Here is a 20,235-nt window from a genome sequence, read left to right on the forward strand (position 1 = left end):
CGAGCACTAAAATGATAAATATTATCACTTTACATATTTATGTATTGAGGTATTATAATTGTTACAATAAGTTAGCCGTCTGTCTAAACAGTCAAAACTGTCTATCTTGCTCTAAAGTTAACACAGCCAAGAGAGGTGCTGTTAAAACCTAGCACTTATTCTAACAGTTACAACTAATTTATTGTAATTGTTACAATAAGTGCTTATAAGTCGATACAAACCTACTCTAGATAGCTGCCGTAAAGGCCGAAAAGCAGTCTTGTGTATAGAATAGACACACTGGTGTGAAAAAAAAAGCAAACATTTACTTACAAAAAGATGTATTTGTTATGTACAATTTTATATATTAGTCAAATTTACAGTGTACAGGTAACAACGAGTGAAATAGAAAGATTATTCACAATATCAAATAATAAAATAAACAAGTAGATAATAGAAGATATAGAGAGTGCCTACTTTTCGGCAAAATGAAACCGTGTTTCTTGGGTATAACGCACAATAGAACCTTAATTTTATTATTATCAACTTAACTATGAAACGTTATACCCAATGGCGGCTGGCTCTTTAGGTCAAATGGTCATTGACCCTCCAAAAATATTTATACAATGTTGATTATAATTATTACTAGCGAGACAGGCTGGCGAAGATCAGCTAGTAATAATTATTATTACCTATCGGCTACGCTAAAGCGTCAATGTTAGATGCACGCTAATGCATATTATGTACGTGTACATAGTTACAATACACACAAGTCTCGCACGCAACGTCCAACTTCTCATCTCAACGCACTTGGGTCAATTTACAATCTGCCGGAAATATTTTTTATTTCTTTCTCTCTCTTTTTCATATGTGAGACGGAGAGAAAGCTCAAAGCATTTTTTTCTTCATATTATTTTGCCGCACCATTAGGCTTCATTTCGGTCATTGCCGAAAATGGAAGAGGCATATTTTATATCGTACACACAGAAAAAAATTATTTCTAAGTTTCCTGGTCGTACAGTAGGTACCTACTACAGTACGCGACAACGACTCGTACTTCTGACAGTTGAATAAGTTGTTTTAATCTTATTTAAATAGTATTTGGTACAGTTGTTATAGTAAATAGACACACAAAGTTTGATTTTTAGTGATTTATAACATTCTTGTGAAGTTTTGTGGCATTGGCGACATGGCAAGTGGACCTAATTTACAAAAAATTATAACGTGTTGTGTGCAATTTTGGTTAACGATGTGAAAAATGTAAATGTATGTAAGTATCTACCTATAACAATTTCTAGCACTTCTTCTATAATGTATAAAAAGCCAATTTGCAATACGTCTTTTAAGCGTACAACGAAAAGGCAAATTAAAATAATAATATATTCAAAATTGACCTACTACTTTTTCGGGCCTAAGGCCGCCAATGGTTATACCATGATGTTGCTTCTCAGTACGGCTACCAAATTTAAACACAACATAGTTAACCATATGTTCTACTAAAATAACTAAAAATAATTAACAATAACATAACTTAACATAAATTAACAATAACAATAAATGACTAACACAAAAACAATAAATTTTAGCAACACGTGTTCGCAGTTTTTAAATGAATGTAATCAGTCTAATCCATTTTTACCGGTGACGTTTTGAAAAAATATTTAATTCAGCCGTAGAAATTCTATATTACTCTAACGCATAGTACGGAGATATAAGCGTGCCGAATGCTTACTCACTCGGACTTATGGTTCGTTTTGTTCAGGCCTTGAAAATAAACTATTAAATTTGGTTGATGAAATGCTCCAAAGTAGTACCCGTTCGCTGTTATGACTCTCCATTTTATTTCCTCCCTTATGACATTCTTGTTGGTTATTAGGTAACCAAAAAACACAAAATTATCAACACACTCAAGAAGGTAGTCATTGATTCGAATATCTGGGAGATTATGTACTTGGTCGTGAATAAATAGTGTTTATTTTAAAGAATAGTATGAAAAAATATTTATTGCAGGGGTACAGTAAAACCTCGTTAGTAAGAACACTGATAATTTAATTCGAAATTTTCCCGAAAAAAAAGTCCCGTGAACATTATTTTCATATAAAACCATACCTTTAATTCAAATTTCGGCCCTTTCAGAGTCCTGGCATATAAAAATATTCAATAAATCATAATAAAGTACACATTTTCATGAGCCAGTCATTGAAAATTGTGACAGACTTTTCTTACAACATCAAAAATTACTTATTTTATGAAGGTAATAAAAATAATCCTGACATTTTATGACCCAATTCGGTAGGCACATCTATGATCGGAAACGAAATTAATGAAAATCAAAAAAAAAAATTTTAATATTTTCCCCCCATACATCCCATGGAATTTGTATTAACGAGGTTTTACTGTATGTTTTTTTTGTTTTCTGAGTAGTCCGATTCGTTACTACCCTGACTACTTTCATCGTCAAATAGTTTGGATAATCGAGATTCCACTGGATCATTTTGCGGAGCCAACCGTTCAAGGGCCGCTTGATCGACGATTTGAACACCCGATATAACTTCTTTAACAGTAGGTAAGCATTTATAATTATCATTCAACGAGCAAATGTTTTCTTTGGCCATGGTGGCTGACGGCAACAATGGCGGTTTATATTTGGTCAGTTGACCTTCATGAATTTTAGGAAATTTCGAAACCTTCCGCAGGTCAATAACAATAGGTATCTTCTTACCACTATTATCCACAATATGTGCATTATTTTTTTGGAAGACTATATTATATTGTTTATTATTTGAAGATGAAAGAACTTTATGAAGATTAGGTGTTTCCGTCTGTTCCCCTGGAAGTTCTGACACTGTAGACGAATTCGGAAGCAATTCTTCATCTACACATTTCCTCTTATAGACCTTTGATGTATCACTTTTTGCTAAAATAGTCTTGGAGCTATTGATTGTGTCTGTAAATCTTTTTTCAGACTGGGCACAATTGGATTGTAAATTTGCATTATCTGCAGTTGAATTGTCGGATACTACTCCAACTGGCTTTGTGTTTAACTGTTGTGGTGCAGTGAGCAGACGATGATCCAGCACACCAGGGTAATGTACCTGCTGGATAATTTGTTGTACCGGTGTTGATATTGCTTTCTCGACCAATGGCACTGACTGGGCACAAATTAATTGTAAATTTGCATTATCTGCAGTTGAATTGTCGGACACTACTCTAACTGGCTTTGTGTTTAACTGTTGTGATGCAGTGAGCAGACGATGATCTAGCACACCAGGGTAATGTACCTGCTGGATAATTTGTTGTACCGGTGTTGATATTGTTTTCTCGACCAATGGCACTAAGGCCTGAGGTATGTTTAGTGATTTCAGACTATTATTACATATGGCAAGCATTATAGGCGCCAGCATTTCCTTAATTATTCTTATATCGGCATCGGATTTTAATTTGTCTATATAATTGATGATACGGAGAAGGTCATCCTTTACTTTTTTCTTTTCAGAAAAAAGGTTGTCCTCAGGTGTGGATTCCATTTCTGAATAGCTCCGGTTCAGAGGCGAAGACCTAAAGGCAAAACAAAAAATATGAATCTCAAAGTAATTATTTTTTACATGCAAATTTAAATAACTTTATGTAATTTTATGTCGGCAGGATTGCGTACAGTTGCCATCTTTGTATAAATATGAAGTTGCGGGTTGCAGGTTCGAACATGACGTGACCGATTGACGTAGCACAATATTGGGTTTTTGTTTCCTCACGATTTGAAGGATTTAAGATGCCTATAAAGACCATTAATAGCACCTGAATACGTTATGTCAAGTAAAGGATCACACAGGCCAATATGAAACATTCGCATGTATAGGTTATAAAACGATGATTTTTATATTAAATACTCAAAAGATGATTAAAGGCAAATTTTACCAATAATTGTTAAATTTGAATGTTTTAAATCTTCTCTTAACTGAAAGAACAATTGAGTCCATATCAAGTGTTCGAAAAAACAACGTTATCGCGATAACGTTGTTTTTTGGTAAATGGATTTAAAGTAAGCGGCATACACCCATGCATATGCACTCAAGAAATATTACTTTGATATTCTAAAAATAGGTGGCAGTAGACAGTCTAAACTGATCATGCGTTCCACGCTGTTCATCCGTATACCATAATATTTATGCCGTACATGACATATAGTCCAACCAACTTATCTGAATAATCTGGCCATTCCAATGTCAGATTCTGTCCAGTTGCGCGTCTTGATTGGATAGTTTTCGACTGTAGTTCCCCCATCAATTCTTCAGATAAGTTTGCGGCACTGTACACAATTCGTGCTTACGGATGTTCGCGGCATTTCCATTTGTTATTGCGATAAATATTTATTTACTCTTCAGAGCATAAAATCTGAATCTATTTGTTCTAAAAAAGGCGTGTCATTGATGAAACTAATTATTGGTACGTTAAAAACGAATAGTGGTCAAAATTTTAAACTTTTAAAGGAAAGATTATCAAGAAAATATACTTTGATGTATGCGGATAGTGCTGTCAGAAGTTGTGTTTTTTTTCAGCCGTTGAACAAAATAATTTATTTTTCAAATTTTGGGAAATGGGAAATAAAATCCAACGGGATGCAAAGTAAATGGAAGACATTTTGTCTTGTTTGCCTTTTGTGAAGCAACAAAGTGCTGATTGGTTAAAATATATATTGGAATTTATTCCAATAAATGTTAGAAATGGACCTCCTAATGAAGACATCACTATTCAAGTGACTCACTTAAAAACTTAGGGTAAAGGATGTTACCATCGAAATCAGAGTACATAATTTGAAAACATCCCATGTATATCAATATGCACACTAGAAAAAATCATTATGTAGAAAAATATGACATCCGACGGGACTTGAACCTGTATCTACTAGATTCGCGTCACTATGCTTTTCCAATTAAGCTACGGGAATCTTATTGAATCACGACAATTTTAACTAATACTTATTACATGAAATGCTTATCGAATTGCATTATAATGTTGGCTATCGGTTTTAGTATATTAATTTAAGGTAGGTATTAATAAAATTAATTTCTTAATTACTAACTGACAACTAAAAATGATTTTTTCTAGTGCATATGCATGAGATGTTTTCAAATTATGTATATTCAGTATAAAGAATGTTACATTTTGAAATCTTGTGTCTAATTCTTTGAATAAAAGGAATAGTTCATTAAAAATTTCAAATGTCATCACAGAAATAATGTATTTATACGGCTCCTTCTATTTATAGTATGTATGTATATTTCTTGATTTGAAAACATACTATATTGGAAGAAAAAATATTATACCTGTCATCGTTATCATTTGTTATGGAATCGATGGCTTCAGTTTGAATCGCATCAAATGCACGTTTCGTCTCTTCTTTGGACCGTCCTGCGTCATTTTTACAATTAGTTGTATGACCCAAATGTGTTGATGTGTACAGTACAGTTACTCTGCCATAGCCACGCAGATATACCAGCATCTTAGCTGGACAATAGCCATCAATCCTGTTGGATCCAATATATTTCAATTTATTTCTTGATCTTCCTAAAAACAATTACATAATAATATTTAAACAATATTTATTATACATGTACGTGTATGATATATTGTTAGTTTATGTAATAATTGGTTTGTTTTGTAGCTGTCAGTATATTAATGATCAAATATCTATTTTTAATGTATCAAATAATTCAACCGCAATAATAAATTCCCAGCGATTCATATACCGGTAAACAACTGTTTACCTGTGTCAGCAGATTGATTGGCGATATTAAATACGGTATCGCAATGGAAAATTAGTCTAACGTCCATTCCCATAGTACCATATTATATTATGACTGTAATAAATAAAATTCACAGCTACTCGTATTTAACCCGCTGACTCGTTTAATATAATTAAGTACAAGAATATAATGTTTAGGTATTACTTTCGACTGTATAAATTACGAATAATGATTTATCAAAATGTCACTCGAATATACGTTTCCAGTCTGTTACCATCGCAGTCTCTATATCGTTTCGCCCAACATCTGATTGTACCGAGATGCGGACCTCGGATCCGTACCTTTCATAAGTTTAGTATTGTAACATAACTGCTGTAACATACTATTGTACCAACCGTTATGCCTAATAAAATTCGCACCTGCATACATCTTCGACTTCTTCATCATCATCCTCAATACCATAACCTACGATACATCGACGACTCCCAAAGTGTGAACCCACACATCGAACACAACAGTTTCATTACAAACCATTCAAATTCGAAATCAGATAAGGTTTGATACAAATTATGCCGGAACATGTTTTTCAACAACTTATTAGTGTTGCAATACCTAAAATGAATTGAATATTTTATTTGTCTCTAAAACAGCAACATATTTATTCAAATGTCAACTTGTCACGAAAATCCAACGCGCTTTAGCTCATTGTCTACAACAGCGTTTCTTAACCTATGTGTCGCTCAACAAAACAATATTCTGGCAACACTGTTTAATGTTGGCGTTTCACGCAATCGCAGTGGTCAAAACTTTTCTTTCGAGATAACGTTTTCTTCTTTGTTACCATTATATAGTCTGCTTATATTAAAGTTCTTAAAATTTATTCTACCCACAATGGCAAAACGTGAATACAAACAAGCATTTTTAGAGATACGTTTCACCTGCATTAATGATCACGGAGAAGACAAGCCACAGTTTGCATTATGTTGTGAAGTATTAAGACATTAAGTAATGAATCAATGAAACCAAATAAACTGAAGACATTTTGAAACGAAACATAAAATATTTACGATTAGTGGTAAAGATCGCAGTTTTTTTGATAGAAGACAAGAACAGATCAAAAGACAGTGTTAGCATCAAATGATGGTAAACGTCAAAAATGTTTTGTGCGGTGAAGTTCAATTTTTTTTTGGTACATTCGCCGCCACTATTGTTCCATTGCGCAGGCGCAGATATCTCACAAATTTCAACTGTGTTGTGGAAATTCAGAAACTTTTTTGATCTATGCATGAAATCTTGCAACTTGCACAATAATACGTATTCACACGTGCATTTTCTTATTATGGCCACGATAAAACATACTGTCAGCAGTAAATCCATGCACGTGTGAATGGGGTATAATTATACACCTTTTTCAATGTCAAATTTTGAGATAGGTGTTAATGGAAAATGTATTATTATTCTGAATTTTTTGAGCAAGTATTACAAAATTGGCAAAAAATTAGATGAACGAAAATATGTTAACCCTTTCGCTGCGAGCCATTTTCGCGGGAATTTATTTTCAGTCAACTGATCTGTTAAAACGGTCACTACAGCTAAAACAGATCGATTCCAAAATTAAAAAATAGATTACTAGATGAACTATATATCAGTTATTCCAAATGCACCAAGAAATAAACTATATTCGTTACATTCTCACTAAAATAAATCGAAGAAAGTGAAGACGCTAAAAATTATCCAAGCTTTGACCGCGCGTTCAAAATGGCGGCCGTCCAGTCTTCACATACATGGTTTCTACACATACTACCGAGCAATTCGACGCGTTTGTATTTGTTATACACAGGGCTGTGTTGTATACATGCTGCCGTGTAGTTGGTTACGGTCTATGACAGATATATTACTAAATCACTTGTGGAATAATCAGTGGGTTATCGCTTATAGCATTTAGTAAGTCGTAAACTCAAATTTTATTACCGTTTCAAATTCTGAAACTATATTTATTTTCGTCACCATAAAATAATGTTGTCATCCACTTATTCATTAGGATGTTTTGGAGAATAAAACACTAAAAATAATTACCGCACTGCTAAAATACTATTATAATATAATTTATGAGGCGCCATCGGCTTTTTAATTGTACAAAGGGCCTGTCGAATAATCGCCAGGCACGTGAACAGAGCTAACACAGTTTCGTGGCACATAAAAAATATAAATTATTACCCATTATAATAATGTAAATATCAAACATGGAACAATGAACAAAGCCAAACAACTGGAGAGCTGTGCATCGATAAAATATTTTCCAGCATTATTTCTTCGATAATATTATGTGGTAGTGACATTTTGGCGGGTGAAATAATTATTTCACATATATTTATAATGACAAAAAATACTAAAAACAAATCTTCAATATGTTTCTTTCGAGATCACAAATCACTAAGAAAAAATACATATCACTAACGTAATCATAATAATTAATTAAAAGGTAAATAAAAATATTATCGATGCACACTTTTCGATGCATGACCAATGTTTTGTTTTGATAACCCTGGTGACGCATCTAGTACACCCGTCTTCGCAATGGCGCGCGATTCAAACAACTGAATAACGAGTGTTCTTTTCAAAAATATATTTCCTTGTGTTTTACTTGACATTTTTATGATCTGTTGCCTGATATGTCTACCTAAAGGTTTGAACTAATTTTTAAAGCATATTATCCACAAGTGTCTCTTCTAGTTTGGTCAAAAATACGAGATAAAGTCTATGGCATGTTTACATGCCATACGCAGTCTAAGGGTTAAAATGAATAAGTACCTAATTTGAAGAGTCCATTGCGATGACAAGCGTATTGCTCATGTGATGATAACTGGAGTCCTGAATTGGGCATGTATTTTTTTACGAATCGTGAAGCCGTCTGACATTCAATCTTCTTTTTCCATTGTTTAAATTCATCCAATGAGGAGAATTTTTTCATGACAGTCTTCAGTTTCAACTTGTGTACATTGGTATAATGAATCAACAGTTTATTCTTGGTTTCCATAGTCTGACACATTGGGCATTTAAGCTTCGTTTCCACATTAATAAACCTTGAAATAATATCTTTCTTGTTTTCCCGGTCGCATTTCTTCTTCGAATTGACATTTTCTACATCGTTAATGATTGTTAGCTGAAGTGGCTTTTGCCTTCTAGTTAATTCATCCAACGATGGTATGACAGGAGCACTTTCAACAGGTTTTGGTTCTAGGACAATAACAATAATATAAAAACTATTTAAATAAGATTTTCTTCACAAAACAAACAATGGTTAGAAAAATTTATTTAACAAAATGTTTTAATATAAGTTACAAATTTAAGTAGGTAATTAAAAAAGATATGAAGTATATTACAGTGGCGAAGGGTGTCTGTTGAAGTAAGGTAGGTTGTGGTAGGTAACTGAAAAAAAACTCCTTGGACAGGAGTCGAATTTTGTTTCATCTTCAGTATTTTACTGATGCAATTTAATGAACGTACTATTATATTTTACTTTTTTATAAAACATATTTCTTTAAAAAAAGACAACATGCATTAAAATAGATATTTTACAAAAAAAAATGATGTCTAAAATAGCATAGCCAATGCGCAAAGATAGGTAAGCTTTTTCGTAAAAGCATTCACTGTTTCAAAGTAGACACCATCAGCGATTGTACAACAAAAATTTGGATTATAATATCTTGTTTCCACGTGTTATTAAAAGATTCGATAGGATTATGGATAGGTGCAGAATACGCACAGTACAGTACGTGTGTGTGAAACCTATTCGAGATGGATGACTTTGCTGCTTAGAGAATAGGTTTATATCTGTTAGCATTTTTTTACCTTTGAAATGTCTTTCTTAAGGTACGCTTTATATAATTGCCTAGTATGGAGTCTTCGCCACTGTTATATTATAAAAGATATATATATAATATGTATGTGTAATTACGTTTTGTTTCCTGGTTACAAGCGGCATTATTCTGTACTGGCGGCTGTAGAGGTTGTATTTCTAGAACCAGCTGACCTAGAATGATAAAACATCAAATTTGCATAATTTTAAACAAAACATTGGCATTACAGAAATGGAACTACAGTTGCTAAAGATTAAGCCAATACAATTGATATACAGTCTAACTTGGTTATTACGAGGAAGATGGGACCGACTGAATTTTCTCATTATAAGCGTTACTCCTTATATGAGAATAACTATTTTTAAATGAACGGTCACGTAACACAAAAAGTCGCAATGCAAACAAAAATACACAATTAGAATTTTTCCCCGAAACAAGCATGGCATTCATAAACTACAAAAGAAGTTGTTTATTGTAATAAATACTGGTAGGTACTGATACCAAATACAACCCCTGGCGAAGAGGCGTCGCCAATCCCATATCAGAAACCTTACATAAAACGACTACCGTCCCGTAAAATCACTATATGCCCCGCAAGTTTGCAACCCCAGAGAGATATCACTAACTAAATATTTCGCAAACGAACACGCATTTCGACAGTGTTCCCTCACACAGGGCTACGTACCTGAACGCCTTTCTTAGAAAATACATTCAACCTTGAATGTTTCGGCCGAATTTACCGTTCAGTTTCAAAAATTTCTCAAGTAACCCCCCCGCGCCCCTCTCAAATTACTTCCCTTATCTAGTCCTTCCGAAAAATAACAGAGTAGTCAGTACCGATTCGGCTGTGAAGTCGACAAAAACAACCCCCGTTCGTCCGCGACAGGGCGGGCTCCCAAGACGTGTTTCAGTTAGGATTCTCGCGTTAAAAATAATCAAACAATAGTTATCCTACCTTAATAAAAGCGATACCCCGTAACGTTACGGTGTTGATGATAATCCTAATCAGCGACTCGTGTAATCAAATAAAAGTCAACCAATCCCTCAGTGATAAAAAGTGTGGCCCAGTGTCATGCCCAAAGGTTAATCAACCCCTCAGTGACAGTGCTGTGCAAACCAATTAATTATCATGTGCCCTTAAATAACTGACCTCCATAATTTGCGACAAAGACTTTTTAGCGCAAAAACGCGCCCCATAATAATCACGATTATCTTAGTTATACTGAATCAATGTTCACCCCTCATGTGTAAATGCCCAATGTTTTTCAATGAATAAACTCGTCCACGCGGACCGCTATACAACCAAATATCTGTGTTATCAATATTATAATTTCTGCCTAATATTATGTGACATCAAAACCTATACACACATGTCTCTCTCATCACCAAAGTACCAGGACTTCACTCATCATACCGCAGTGAGTTCCTTGAGGTATTAGTACCTACCGACTTCACAAATCTTGGATTTTTTACATGGAATTTCAACCATGTGCGTGGATACTTTTTCAATATTGTCGGCGAAACAACCAATTATGTAGGTACTTAAGACACTTAACTAGTGTCATAAACGTAATCCGACACCGGCAGCATCCTGTCCAGTCGGATTTTATTGCTTAGGGTCGAAATGTTTTTAAACGATCGCCACATTAAGTTATAAGAAAATTTTTGACGATACTTTAGCTCGGTATGACCGATAAGTAGCTCATTCTAAAAGCAAATAAATGTACGGAGAAAATCATAAACTAAAATTTCAACGAATGTTTCCTCATTACATCCGTGATCGTAATAACCGAGTTCGACTGTACATATATAATATACATGTGTAATTACATTTTGTTTCCCGGTTACAAGCAGCAGTGTTCTGTACTAGCGGCTGTAAAGGTTGTATTTCTAGAACCAGCTGACCTAGAATGATAAAACATCAAATTTGCATAATTTTAAACAAAACATTGGCATTACAGAAATGGAACTACAGTTGCTAAAGATTAAGCCAATACAATTGATATACAGTCGAACTTGGTTATTACAAGGAAGATGGGACCGACTGAGTTTGCTCATTATAAGCGTTACTCGTTATATGAGAGAATAAGTATTTTTAAATGAACGGTCACATAACACAAAAAGTCACAATTCAAACAAAAATACACAATTAGAATTTTTCCCCGAAACAAGCATGGCATTCATAAACTACAAAAGAAGTTGTTTATTGTAATAAACGCTGGTAGGTACCTACCGACTTCACAAACCTTGGATTTTTTACATGGAATTTCAACCATATGCGTGGATACTTTTTCAATATTGTCGGCGAAACAACCAATTAGGTAGGTACTTAGACACTTAACTAGTGTCATAAACGTAATCCAACCCCGGCAGGCATCCTGTCCAGTCGGATTTTATTGCTTTTAAAAGCAATAAAAAAATGAAATGTTTTTAAAAGATCGACACATTAACGTTTTAAGAAAATTTTTGACGATATTTTAGCTCGTTATAAAAGTGAATAAACGTATGGAGAAAATCATAAACTAAAATGTCAACGAATGTTTTCTCATTACATCCGAGATCTCGCTATGTCCGTGATCGTAATAACCGAGTTCGACTGTATATATATATTATGTGTAATTACGTTTGGTTTCCTGGTTACAAGTAGCATTGTTCTGTACTAGCGGCTGTAGAGATTGTATTTCTGGAACCAGCTGACCTAGAATGATAAAACATCAAATTTGCACAATTATAAACAAAACATTGGCATTACAGAAATGGAACTACAGTTGCTGAAGATTAAGCCAATACAATTGATATATAATTCAAAAATAAAAGTCGTTTCACACCACCACAACATTCAAACACAGTGGCGCACCCAGGATTTAATATTGGGGGGGGCCCAAGGAGGAGAATGTAAAACAGCCTAATTTCTCTTGTCTATTGCACTCGGTGTACCTACACCATGGTCCCCACATCCTGAAACGGGCCCTCATGCTAGGCTTGGCGGCCCCCCTACCTACCGCTAAGATTAAAGGCAGTGTGAAACACTACATTAACGTTTTTCAAATTGTGTTTTAGTTCAAATTAAGGGTACTTATACATAAGAATTATTGGCGATTTTCAATACATCCACTTTAATAATGGAGCTGTTGAGTATCGACACATAATAATCAAAAAATATATTGCACAATTATATAAGTACTTAATTGAAAATGTTCATGGCCAAGAAGTAAATTAGCGCCGCAGGCGACTTTTTTTACTATTAAAGCTAATTTATTTTGTGTGTTTATCTGGTCAACCCGACACGCCGGGCCCCCCACAGCCTGGGCCCCAAGGCTAGAGCCTTGTCAGCCATCCTCAGCCATGACCTACACCACTCCAGAATTCGGGTGGACACCGAGAATTTTTTGACAGTTCCATTAGGGATTGGGTTTCTAAAAAAACCTGACATTAGTGTTTCGAAATTTTTGTGTTTTTTTTGCCAGTGTTTTTATTTGTCTAAGCCCAAATGCTTATTGGCTTTCAATTTTAATGTTTGGGGGGTGTCAGGGCCCTTTCCCCCCCCCCCTCCCCCCTGGGTGCGCCACTGTAACCACCTCACTTCAGTGTGGAAAAGCAAACAATCGTACTTAGCTTCCATAGAAATGCAAAGTTTTTTTTTAAAATGCCTGTTTTTAAAGGTCTGGATTAGATGAAATATTGGTCTAGTACAGGTTTTAGCACTGCTGTAATGTTTTCGAAACTATAGATTCCCTGTGTAAATAAAACAGTGCGTAGATATAATGTTAGGATTTCTTGTCTTTGCGAGGGTAACAAATCCTTTAAATGAGCCTAACATTGACGGAGCACCATCCATACAAATTCCTCCATGATATTTTAGATTTTAGACGCGTGCGATCGATTCGGCAACATCGAAATCACATTAGATCTTTCATCGGCTTTCATAATTTCACGAAGGACTTTTTCGGTTTTCGCTATTTCGCGGATTTTTCTGCTTTTATCATTATTTTCGCGGTGCACATGCAACAAGCCAGCGGTGCACCGGTTAAGAGCCACAATATGTATGCTGAATTCCACCGAAAAAATGTTTTTTTTTTTAATTTACACCACCACTGACTGTGGTGGGCATGGCCCCCACATCATGAATGTTTGGCGGGCCCCCTTACCTATCACCAGGGTTTAGGGGAATGTGATGTTCTACAGTAGTGTTCCCAAATGGTATTCCGTGGATTTATCTATATTGTTAAATAATTCCCTTGAATTCTTGATTTGTCGGACCTCATATCATATTATCGATCGTTATCATACTATAGACCACTGGTCACGACCCCCTCTTGTGGTAGCCAAGTTGCATTCGACCCATCGATATTGGATAAATAAACATTTTTATTTTTCTAGAAACACTAAAAATAATTGTAATATAAAATGATACACGTGAATTATTATCATGTAGTTACGTATATCATATTATTTTCATCATACTTCATATTTTTTATGTTAATTTTGATGAAGTAGTATCTATAGCGCCACATGTGATTTTTTTTTATGATATAACAAATTTCTGGTGTGTGTTTATCTCACAATTAGACGAGCCGCCACGCAGGGCCCTCTTAAGCCCGGGCCCCCAGGCTATAGCCCTGTCAGCCCATGGTGGTGGGTGTAGTCGTACTTATCGCCGAATTTTTATCGTCGATTTTGGGTTTTTTAATAGTGAAGTTCCAAAATATTAATTGAAAATGGAAAAAAAGTATTATTGCATTTAACTTATAGGTGCACAAACCTACCCAACAGAACACAGCCTAATTTCTCGTTTATCGGACTTTTGTCTATTTTTGACACCGAGAATTTTTTGACATTTCCATTAGAGATTGAGTTTCTAAAACAACCCGACATTAGTGTTTCGAAATTTTTGTGTTAGAAATTAAAATCTAAGAAATTTTTCTAGAGGGTGCTGGAGAATTTCAAATATTTTTTTTGCCGTGTTTTTATTTGTCTAATCTATTGGCTTTCAATTTCAATGTTTTTGGGGGGGGCCAAGGCCCCTTGGCCCCCCCCCCTGGGTGCGCTACTGTTCAAACATGTGACTGCTCTGTATGAAAACTTATAAGCATTTTATTCCTAAGATTTGATTACAGTTCACGGAACCCTGTGTATAAAATGTTGTTATTGTTTCATTGTTGCATCCTCAGAGTACTGATATATAGATAGCACCTATTGTTCGGCAATATGAAGCCGTGTTTCTTGCATATAACATACAGTAGAACCTCAATTTTATTATTATCAGCTTAACTATGAAACGTTATACCATCATGTTGCTTCTCAGTACGGCAACCGAATTTAAAAACAACATAGTTAACCACGTCATGTTCTACTAAAATAACTAAAAATAATTACCACTTTATATTTAACACAAAAACAATAAATTTCAGCAACACATCTAGCAATTTTTAAATGAATGTAATCAGTCGAATCCATATTTACCGGCGACGTTTCCAAAAAATATTTAATTCAGCCGTAGAAATCCTATCTTACTCTAATGCATAGTGCGGAGATATAAGCGTGCCTAATGCTTATTCACTCGCACTTATGGTTCGTTTTTTTTCGGGCCTTGGTTGTATCTAATTTCATTTAGCCGGTGTGCCACAATAAATGGCATGGCAGACCGCGAGTTGTGCACCATTGCATTGATGTAATAAAAAACTTAAATGGTATCATGCCAGAGAAAACCAAGAGAGTGTTTTATCCGGCAGTATTTTTTGTCAGTCCCTTCAAGAATGTGAAACCCTACTGTTTACCCTACTTTCTGCCAATGTTTTGACACTATTAATTGAATCACGTCTGTGTGCAATTTGCAGCAAATCTGAGTTTGGATGATGTCGGCATTAAGCATTAATTAAATGCCTATGTGATTCTTATACAGCTAGCAGTGGTGGCTGCTAAAACATCATCCAAGTGCACAGCAGTCCCTTACAATTTTTAAAACATCAATCAATGTGTGTTATTTTTATTCATAAGAATCAAGAATTCCTTCGAAGAGATGATTAAAATATAAAAGGTTGGTCCACCAAAAACTTCAATTACACATTATAAAGTTGTGTGAAATAAGATTCTTTGGATAAATTTTATCTTTAACACAGACTATCGGTTGTTTGCAATAGCGGCGGTTTTTAAAACACGGATGGTACTGTAGCTACTTTACAACTGTTTTATGTAATCATTTACACAGTGTAGTCAATTTTTAAAGATAATTTTCATGACTCCACTGATATCAGTGGAAATCGTAAGGTGTTTTTACGTGTTGTAGAGGGTTTTGATAAGCAGAAATAACATTAAATAGATCTTATTTTAAAATAACATAAGTAACTGTTTGTGCACTCTCACTGAAATCAATTTTGAGAACCGCCGGCCACCACTGACAGCTAGTGATAATATATATAAATACTATGAAATTATTATGAATTACAATTAGTTAATGACGGAGTCCTTTGATAATGAACCCTTATAAAGGATTCGGTTTTCTGGTTACAAGCATCATCAGATTTCAGACATGGACATGGCATTGTCAATTTTATTGCTGGTGCTGGGGGTCCACCTTGCTGAACTGAAATGATAAAACAATTTGGTATTAACAGAAGTAGATTGTATTTTTATTTTAAATATTATGTAATTAATTTATTAAAAAAAAACTACATCTCAACTTGGACCATCCTCTTTAACAGAGCTTTCCAACTGATGTACTGTGAATAATTGGGAAGTTGACAAAAGACATTGCATAGCAGTGGCAAAGAGTGGAGGTACGCTGTTAAGATCCACCATAAATAGTGCAGACTAACTTTGTCAGTCGAATGTGTTTGTTTTCATTGAACTAATACTACAATGTGTAGATAGTGTTATAGTGCGACTTAATCCGAGCCTATAATAATAATTAAAAAATATTCGTTTATCTATAAAATATATAAAATTATGCCATTAACATTAAACCATACATGATTTTAGATATTTTATAGACAAGTAGAAGAATATTTTGTATTGATTCTAGTTTGGAAGTCTGTGAAGTGTGAGGAAGACTCTGTGGAGTCCCACATGATCGGACATGGTCGAAAGAAGAAAGAAAAGAAGAAGAATAGTTTGGAATATGCAGGGCTAAATGAATTATAAATAATTACAAGATAAAAAGAACTTTTTATATATGTTTTTAAATTTTCTGTTGAATCATATAAACTTGACAATTCTATGTATTAATAAATATTTTTTTTTGTACTTCATAGAAATACTGAATAAATATAGAATACTGAAATGTCATTTAGACATTTCATATTGATTTCCATAGTAACGCATGTATATATTAAAAATTTAGTTGCTAGAACCACCTTAGCAACCAATAATAGTGTTTTACTTTTTACGAATTTTTTCCGAAATAACTTTCCATACAAAACAGAATTAACTGAAAATGTATTAGAGGTGAGTTGGAAATACCGTCACCAGTTTGTGTACTAAAGTTTCGGATGAAACTACCCATACTAAATATTTGTGGCCCAATAAACTTGTTTCAAGAAACTTGAAACGTATGAGATGTTCGAATTCAAACGCATTCGATGATATTATCATCGCCGTGACTCGCCATTCCGTGATGTTGGTTGACTTTCAACGCTATTGATATTAAATACGCGCGAGCGAGATATCATGATACACGTATGTCTAGCCGTAATATTATACTCAACTGTCATTGTTCTCCCTTTCTCCTCTGTTGTAAAGTTGGTATAGTGAAGGACAGAAATGGTCACATGTTCGTTTTAATAGTAATACTATTGAGTTCGTCTTAGTTTTAGTTTTAAGAGTTTTAGTTTCAGTTGAGTATGAGACTTTATCGAGTTGGCGTTAGTCTGAAGTCCCGGAGTTCGACACATGGTATGAGATCTTGCCGTCCGCTAGCTAGTTCGTAGTCTTGCTACGTATGAAATCATCACCTCGGACGTCGCGACTCGCGTATGTTTAGTAATACTACGGAATTAGTTTCAGTTGAGTATGACATTTACATCGAGTTGACGTCAGTCGCAAGTCCAGGAATATGTACTAGTATTCGAGTTCTGATAACGCTAACTGACTACGCGTTTATCTGGTTTTGTCACGTTGAGTTTCTCGATTTTTTAGTGTTATAATTGGAACTTATAAACATAAACTGAATTCAAATTGTATGCGTGATTGTATAAATGGATAATAATTATATTATACTTAATAAACAATTTGTGTAAAAATGGCTACTAAAAGGTTAAGTTTCGTGTGGAATCGTTCCAAAGAAATAGTTACAAATTATGCCATCTGTAATATTTGTAAAATAAAAAATTCATACAAGTCAATGTCAAATTTGAAGAAACTTTTACAGCGCAAGCATCCAACTATTCATATTGAATTTGCCAGGCAAAATATAGCTCCACCTGTAAATGAAAATGCTTTACAGATAAATGAAACCAGTGCTTTTATTCCTTCAGTATTTTCTACTGAAACAGGTGTGACTAGTGCCATAGTTCCAGCTGTACCTGTCTCGAAAATGGGACTTTTCGAAAAGCGGATGTATTTTTAACGATTCTATTATAGCCGATATTTCAAATACTAGTAAGTATTTTGGAACAAGTTTCGACACTAAGTATTTTTTAATACTGGTAGTAAGTATACTTAGTCTTCAAAATCGACCAGTTTTCCCACCTCTAAAATGTATTCAATTCTGCTTAAAGATGACTAAAAGTATTAAAAGAATGCATTGTCGTCGTGTTCTGATATATTCTATAAGTTTCAAATGTCTAGATAGTCGGGAAGCTAGTTAAATCTTCCAATACAAATCTTGGTCAAACAAGAAATTTTTTTTACTGGACAAACAAGAATACGAGCTAATAAAAACATGGTAAAAACTAACCAACACCACCTATATGTATTCTTAATTCAACGAAAAAAAATAAGTATGAATGAAAAAATGTGCACTATTTTTGTCGGATCACCCACAGCATACCTAACTATTATGGCTTAGTTTAGACAGGGTTTAATTGAATTTTAAAAACTAACCAGCATGAAAACGAATAAGTATGACTGACAAAGTTTACTTTGAACTATTTATGTCGAATCTTAACAGCCTATCTCCACCCCTCGCCACTGCCCTTTTAGCTTAGCTAGTCGATATTACAATAAAAGATATATTATTACTTCCTGTTTCCTCGGTACAATTATCATCAGATTGTAGCAGAGGCTGTGGCAATTCTGGTGGTTTTGTGATGGATTGTTTCTTCGGTTCTGAAATGATAAAACATCTTTGCATCAATGAAAGTAAAACGAAGATCATTTTATGTTTTTAATTAACTATTTCTTTTATTCAACGAATAATTCACAAGATTTAAGAATGTACCATTCTAATTAAAATTGCCAATAGTAGCTTGATTTGGAAGAGCGCTGATGAGCAGGTATTAACCGGGTGGCGGCCAATGACGTCTTAAAACGCGAACTTTTCCGTGAACAGAATGCCACTCATACAAAAATGACGTCTTTGGACGTCCCGCTTTAAACGGGATTTTACATAAACATTTAACGTAAAGCAATTATTTTAAACATACAAATATGTTGAACACACGACATATATTGGGAATATCGTCACATACTCAGAATTGAAACAGAATTCGTTTTTACGACTTGAAACGTAAATTGATTAATTTTTTTTATTTTTGCAATAAAATTCGCGGAGCGCAAGGTACTGCCATACATACACTAACCGGCAGTAAAAAGGTAAAGGGCCTATAGTTAAAATTTGTCATAATTAGTATGTCACCTAGTAGCATAGTGGACAATGCGCACGGGGCGTAAACCGAAGAGATGCAGGTTCGATTCCTGCCGGGTGTCTTCCTTTTTTCAAAAAGATTTTTTCTATTGGTTATACTATATTTTCTCAGAAAATTATGTATGTTCAATTTTATGTTTTATTTAAAAAACAAACCCTAATCCAGCGATTTCCAAACTGGGAGGCGTGGAGTGTTGCAAAGGGAGGCGCGAAAAGTTTATCACAAATGTAGCCACAGGTTTGCAGTTTGCAAATGCATAGTTTAAGAGCCTGGGGGCCCGGGCATAACAGACATCACAAATTTAATGTAATAGTTTAAAAAAGTCGCCTTCGGCGCTACTTTGTTCCAAGACTATTAAATATTTTAAATATGTAGTTGTGCATTGCAATTTGATGTGATACCTATATGATGATTGCTATAGGTACTTAAATGATAACTCCCGTGTATAATTTAGGAAACACTACTTCAGAGCACCACACTGCCTTTAATCTCAGTTATAGGTAGGTGGGTCCGCTTCAGGATGTGGGGCCCATGATAGAATCCATTTGTCAATGAACGATGATGAATTTGGATTGACTACTATTGAAAAGGAAAAAATTGATAGAATCATCATGCGATAATTCATTGAAACAAAAACCCTAATTCAATTTTGATTGAATCAAAGTGAAGAAATAATGTTATACTCTGTCAAGAAAAGCAATGCAAGTTGTAAGTTAAGTACTGCCATACCATTCATAACATCATAGTTTTATATGAAACGGGATTTTCTGCATTAGCTGCAATGAAATCCAAATATTGAGCCCGTTTAGTAGAAAATGAGCACTTTGTGCTAAGAAACAAACACATCCA

The 20,235-nt window shown here is 34.4% G+C and overlaps 1 protein-coding gene across 3 annotated transcripts in view; it reads right to left on the reverse strand.

Moving 5' to 3' along the window:
* Positions 1-311: 311 nt before the first annotated feature.
* Positions 312-20,235, reverse strand: part of LOC147077618 (uncharacterized) — a 47,130-nt gene continuing 27,206 nt past the window's right edge. For 2 of the 3 annotated variants that reach the window (XM_085960599.1, XM_085960600.1), the window contains 8 exons: positions 18,761-18,847; positions 16,029-16,166; positions 12,207-12,281; positions 11,414-11,488; positions 9,682-9,756; positions 8,535-8,960; positions 5,304-5,544; positions 312-3,537 (listed from right to left, as the gene is read on the reverse strand). In XM_085960599.1, coding sequence (XP_085816725.1) covers positions 2,373-3,537; positions 5,304-5,544; positions 8,535-8,960; positions 9,682-9,756; positions 11,414-11,488; positions 12,207-12,281; positions 16,029-16,166; positions 18,761-18,847 — 2,282 coding nt within the window. In that variant the 3' untranslated portion in view covers positions 312-2,372. The remainder of the gene's footprint in view (positions 3,538-5,303; positions 5,545-8,534; positions 8,961-9,681; positions 9,757-11,413; positions 11,489-12,206; positions 12,282-16,028; positions 16,167-18,760; positions 18,848-20,235) is intronic. The other variant, XM_085960601.1, reaches the window with a different exon arrangement.

The sequence above is a fragment of the Rhyacophila brunnea genome, unplaced genomic scaffold, assembly GCF_057557595.1.
Source record: "Rhyacophila brunnea isolate RB1 unplaced genomic scaffold, BYU_Rbru_1.0 scaffold_12, whole genome shotgun sequence".
Taxonomy (NCBI): Eukaryota; Metazoa; Arthropoda; class Insecta; order Trichoptera; family Rhyacophilidae; genus Rhyacophila; species Rhyacophila brunnea.